The 6,419-nt window shown below is 41.5% G+C and overlaps 1 protein-coding gene across 1 annotated transcript in view; it reads left to right on the top strand.

Annotated features, from left to right (window-relative positions):
• SLC24A3 (solute carrier family 24 (sodium/potassium/calcium exchanger), member 3) overlaps window positions 1–6,419 on the top strand; it is an 820,359-nt gene that overhangs the window by 810,144 nt on the left and 3,796 nt on the right. Inside the window, exon 16 of the mRNA XM_006860745.1 lies at window positions 5,102–5,167. Within this exon, the coding sequence (XP_006860807.1) occupies window positions 5,102–5,167 (66 nt within the window). The remainder of the gene's footprint in view (window positions 1–5,101; window positions 5,168–6,419) is intronic.

The following is a 6,419-nucleotide window of genomic DNA, read 5'->3' on the forward strand; positions in this document are numbered from 1 at the left end:
TCAATGAAAAAATCGGGACAAATGTGAGGGCACTAATTCAGGGACTACACAGACTACAAAACATTTTGAAAACCACACAAACAAAAGTAGACAAAATAGATGAGTGGGACATACTAAAAATTAAAAACTTATGTGCATCAAAAGACTTCACCAAAAGAGTAAAAAGGGAACCCACAGAATGGGAAAAAATCTTTTGCAATGACACATCAGACAAAGGACTCATTTCTAAAATATACAGGAAACTACATCACCTCTACAAGAAAAAGACAAATAATCCAATTTAAAAATGGGTACAGGACATGAACAGACACTTCACTAAGGAGGTGATCCAGGCAGCCAACAAACATATGAAGAAATGTTCACGATCACTAGCCATTAGGAAGATGCAAATCAAAACAACAATGAGATATCATCTCACACCAGGAATAACAGCAAAGATCAAAAAAGTAGAGGACAATAAATGCTGGCGGGGATGTGGAGAGACTGGGACACTCCTACACTGCTGGTGCAACTGCAAAATGGTCCAACCTCTCTGGAAAGCAATTTGGCATTTCCTCAGAAGGTTGGGAATAGAAATACCTTATGATCCAGCAATTCCTCTACTTGGTATTTACCCAAAAGAAATACGACCCATAACATGAGAACACATGCACACCAATGTTCATAGCAGCACTATTTACAATAGCAAAAAAATGGAGACAGCCAAAGTGCCCATCAACTGAAGAAAGGATAAACAAACTGTGGTACACACACATAATGGAATACTATGCTACCTTGAAAAATAACAAGGAAGCTGCAAGCCACCGCATAACATGGATGAACCTTGAGGACATTATGTTGAGTGATATTATTCACAAAAGGAGAAATACTGCATAGGACCACTACTGTAAAAGACTAAGAAAATGAACCCATACTAAAGGGGGTGGATTCTTTGCTGGTTGCTGGGATGTGGGGGTGGGGGAAAGTGGAGCACAGGGCAGGGAATAGACACAGGATCATTTGGCTGCTGGGGAGGGGGGCAATATACAAGAAGGGAGAGGGGAATGGAAGAACAAAGCAGATGGGAGAACAATTAGGCAGGTTTGCATGGGCTAAGTGGGGCAGAGGTAAATAATGATGAATGCACTACCTTGGAACAACAGGGCTCTGGGATACAGAGATTGAGACATGGTTGGAATGGGGAGAAGGGGGGAAATAATGTTAAGATGCTTGGCTGTCTTTTGAATCTTGGTTTTCCTTGCATACCATTATAAAATAGACACTGGAGGGGAAGAGAAAAGAATAGCCAGAAATATCACCACAGAAAGCTTGTAAGTCTGTCTTCTGCCTAAAACTGATTGGAATACCTAAGATGGGTCTACAATGTGCCCAGTGAAGGAGGCTTCCTGCAGAGCCTCTCTATTACATAAGACTATAGGTGGAATCCTGAACCACATCCACAATCTTCAGAGATGGGAAATTTCCACGTGAAAGAACCAACAGACCAGCCTGGAGCAGCTAGAAGAACAAAAGATACTTCTTGAAAGAAAGACCGCCAGGAAAAATACAAAACAATAGAGGCAGACCGACTGTTACTACAAGAATAAACAAGTTGCTTACCCAGGAGACACCAAGGCAAGTGGTCGGGTCCCCTCAGTGCAAACCCCCTTCCTAGAATAAGACTCAATGGGAATACATGCTCTGATTGGTGACCACATTCATCGCCAATAAAGGGAAGTGAGGGAAAAACAGCAATGAAGTTGTGAACTAAGCCCTACAGTTCAATAGACTCCTGTGGACCTGGGTGGAGACCTGGTTGGCCAGCAGTATGGCAAGACCTGGGGACTCCTGGTCTCAGAGTCAATGACATAGCCACAGAGGACTAGAGTGGAGAGTGAAGCGTCCAGCTGATAAAAAGAAAGGGCATATGCACAAGAACACCCACACTTGCAGATAATACCCACTTGACCTGGCTTCCATGACTGGATGATCAGAGCTCAACTAGAAGAAGAAAGAAGAGGAAAAAAAGAGTAATCTGATACAATTTGATGAAGTTGACCTACACTTATGAATGCAGTAGCTCAAAAGAGGGAACACATCCTTACAGCAAGGATCATTCCCACCCCCTCCATACAAAGTAGACAGGGATGGGAAACTTGGACATTGGCTACCCAAAATGGTGTGTGTGGGGGTGGGGGTGGGGGGGAATACAAAGGCAAGAAGTGACTGCCTTACAAGCTTTCAAGCTTTCATAGAGCCAGAGGGCCTGGAGGAAGGCAGAATCTCCACTGAGTAGTATCTAATCTGTCTAGGCGGGGCTGTTGAAATGAAATGCGGATAGGTCTCTTGTGATACAATTGTGAATAAATTGTTATCAGGACTGATTGTGAGGGTTGGAAATGTAAAGGTAGATGATTTGTAGCCAGGAGGGGAGTGATTAACTTTTCAGTCTAGGAGCGGAGATCCCTGGGACCATCAAGGGAGAAAAGCGGAGAGCGGGACCTTACCCGGAGAAGCAGTGATGCCTGAGATGGAGGCAGAGAAGATGACGTGGAGACATGGAGCAGCTGGGGACTTTAGACACAGAGAGGGAGGGGGGCTGTGTGCTGACGATCAGGGGCTGGGCCTGTAGGGTATACCCTTTGGTTGGTTGATGATGCATGGAGGGGATTGTAACCATGGCAATGAAACAATATATGATAGGATGAATGTTAAACTAATGTTCTCCCATGTAAACTATCAAATAATTCACAGTAAAACATTTTAAAAAATACTAATAGTCACTACAAGAGAATAATCTGTTTTTGGTGTTAAGTGCCGTCAAATGAGTTCCAACCCATAGTGACCCTGTATAGGGTTTCCAAAGAGCAGCTGGTGGGTTTGAACCACTGACCTTGCAGTTCAAACGGCTTTGCAGTCTGGCGTATCAACCCACAGTGCCACGCCAGTACTCCAGAGAATAATAAGACAATGGTAAATTTATAAAAAGAGATGAATTACTAATTTAAAAAATGAAGGAATCTTAAAAACATACTGAGCAGAAGAATTCTTACACAGAAGAATATATACTGTATGACTCCATTTATATTAATTTCTCACACAGGCTAACCAATGTGGTAGAGAACCTTCGAACCTTGATTGCCTTCCTCTTTGAGTGAAACTGGCATTGCAGCCCAAGAGAACATTTGGGGATGTGGAAATGTTCATGTTGTATCTGGAGTGTGATTTCCACAGTGCAAGCATTTCTCAATATTCATTACATGGTACAATTATGATTTGTGGACATCCCAGAATATAAATTGCTCTTAAAAATAAGACTCCAGAAATAAACTCAACAGCAGTGGTTTGTTTGGGTTTGGGTACTGGTATCTGCAGCTTACTTGGAAGTTGATTGAAAAATTAGATGGCATAATTCAACTTTTCTGAATTCTTATAAACTTTCATAATAAAAACACCCACTGCTTTCAAGTCAATTCCAACTCATAGCAAAGCTATAGGACAGAGTAGAATTACTCTATAGGGTTTTTGAGACTGCCAATCTTGACAGAAGAAGACTGCCATTCTCAGAGAGAATGGTGGCTTCGAACAAATGACTTTTTAGTAATCAACTCACAGTGCCACCAGAGCTCCTGCATAATAAAATATTGGGTTAAAAATGTTTTTGTTTTGTTTTCATAAAAAAATGAAGTGGGGAATGGAGGCGGGGAATTTGAACCTTGCTCCAGAAAATCGATCTCTACTTCCAGTTTCTCTCTGACCAGAATACTCCACTGACACACTGAATATTAAAATTACATTCAAAACGCATTACTCATTCACCAGTATACTTATTAAGGACACAGTCTGTGCCCGGTCCTGTACACACCGAGAATATAGACAGATATGATTCCTGTCCTGTAGTGTTTGCAGTTCAGACAGGCATGATCAGGGAGTCACAGTGTGATGAGTTAATAAAAAATAAAAAAAAGAAGAAGAAGCAAGCAGTAGCAGGGAAGTAGATGGGAAACCACAGGGAATAATAGTCTTCATTAACTGAGCACTTATGACATGCCTGGACGTAGTCAAGGTTTTTAATGTGGATTAAGTCAGTCAGTTATTACAACTACCCCATAAGATGTTGTTGTTGTTGTGAAGTGCCATCGAGTAAGTTCCGACTCATAACGACCTGTGTCGGTTTCATTGGAGCAGCTGGTGAGATTGAACTGCTGACCTTGCAATTCAAACTGACCTTACAGTCCAGTGATGATGCTCCAGCACCGTAAGCTGGGGGCTGTAAACCAGGTCTCCATAAGATAGGGGCTGTATTATCCACAGTGTATATACATCTGGTTGGCCCAGGCCTGGCAGTGTTTTCTTTCTGTTGTACATAGGGTCGTTATGAATCCATGCAAACTCAATGGCACCTAACAACAACAACAACATATATCAGAAAGTTGAGGCCTATGGAAGTTAAAGTCATTTGTCCATGTTAATATCTTAGCGGCTGGGTAAAGATTCAAAATGCAGAGGTATGATTCACTTTATAGGCCTATTGTTTGGCCTGAAGGATGACTAAGAGCCATTGTCTCTGGGGTTCCCCCAGTCTCTATCAGACCAGTACGCCTGGTCTTTGTTACAATTTTGAGTTTCTTTCCATATTTTTCTCCCACTCTATCTAGGACCTTCTATTTTGATCCCATAAAGAAGCTGGGCACCACTTAGTTTTTTTGGTCTCAGAGTTGTGGAAACTGAGGTTCCTGTGGTCCATTAGTCCTTTGGACTAATTGTTTCCATGTGCTTTTTATTATCTTCACTCTTTTCTTCAGACAGGGAGAGCCCAGCAGTTGTACCTTAGATGAATGCTCACAAGCATTTAAGACCCCACTACTCACCAAAGTCGGATATAGAACACTATCCTTGTGCACTGTGTTATGCTAACTGACCGTAATGTACTCTAAGACTATGGTCCTGAGTCCCTAGGCTCAGCGATTCATTCCTTCAAGATGTTTTGTTATGGTTAAGAAGTTTTCATAACTTTGCACCTTGTATGCGCTTGTATATATGTTTGTGGTTGTATTTGCAGCAAATATAAATACATATGTAGAAATATCCTCTGTCAAACCTCTGTAATCCTTTGTTACAGATCCGCCTGAACAGCAGGGGACTAATCTACTCCGTGGGCTTACTCCTGGCCTCTGTTTTTGTCACAGTAAGTGTGCACATCTCTCCTCATTCCTGAGTTCCCATGTTTCCCTTCCCCTTGGGTTCTTTGGCCACAGCATTCATTTGGCTACCAGATGGGCCCTTGGTGAATATGGGGAACTGGCCTCCGTATGTTACATCTCATAGCTGTTTCTTCTAGAAGTAGATCCCAGTAACCCACTAGGGAGCAATTCATTTCTGAAAGGAAACCAGCTCTCCTCTAGAAAGCATGGCCCTGTCTCATATCAAGCACTAACTGTTTATCAAAAGCAGAGAGGCAATCCCATTTTTTCTACAAGACTTGTCACAAAAGGATGGATTTCAATTACTTGAGGATTCCAGTTTGTTAAACAACTTCACAAATACATGGATTTAACCAATACTCAGGGAATAAAAAGGTATTTGTTTTATTCACAGTACACTTCTATATCATTATATTATCATGGCAAATAACATTAACTTGCATAATTTAATATTCCAATTCAACTGATATATTCAGAGAGAACAAATTCATACCAACAAATGAATGATCGTCATGAAGTAGCCATTAGTATAAAGTATTCTGTTGCATTTTCATACTAATAAGCAGTAAGAAGAGAGACTTTTTTCCTTAATGTTTCAAGGAATTATTCATTGAATTACACCTGTCATGATGTTTAACATGCATGTGCCAAAGAATGAGAATTCAGAAGGGCAGACAAAAAGCAAGAATGTAATTTACAAGATCAGGAGATGAGTCAATATCAAAGTTATTCCAAAACAAATACTGCCATACATCTGCATACTTTGTTCTTTCATAGTTTAGGAGGTTCTTCAGGTTGTTGGTAAAATGTGGTCATAGCCACATTTATTGAGTCCTCACTGAATACTGTTTTGTATATAGTTTCCCATGTGGAGCTTAGCATATCACTGTTACTATCAGTCCCATTAAACAGAAGGACAGCTGAGTCCTAGAGAAGGTATGTAACTCCTTTGTTAGCACCAAGAGTAAATGGAGGAGCAAGTCGTCTGACATCACAGTTCACCTGTATAACCACAGTGCCTAATCATCACTTCTCTTTCTTCTGTGCTATAGTCACATGCCGAGGTCTGACCCCGACATAGTTGTCACGTGTGTTTGGTTCACGAGGAGGGGAGATCCAGCGGCGATAGGGATAGCGAAAGAATACACAGACAAACAGAAGAAGGGAGACAATGAGGCACCCCAAAGCCAGGGTGGATACATCACTGGTGGGCAGGCTTGGGACTACAGGCATCAT

This window comes from Chrysochloris asiatica, unplaced genomic scaffold (assembly GCF_000296735.1).
Source record: "Chrysochloris asiatica unplaced genomic scaffold, ChrAsi1.0 scaffold00039, whole genome shotgun sequence".
In the NCBI taxonomy this organism is placed as follows: domain Eukaryota; kingdom Metazoa; phylum Chordata; class Mammalia; order Afrosoricida; family Chrysochloridae; genus Chrysochloris; species Chrysochloris asiatica.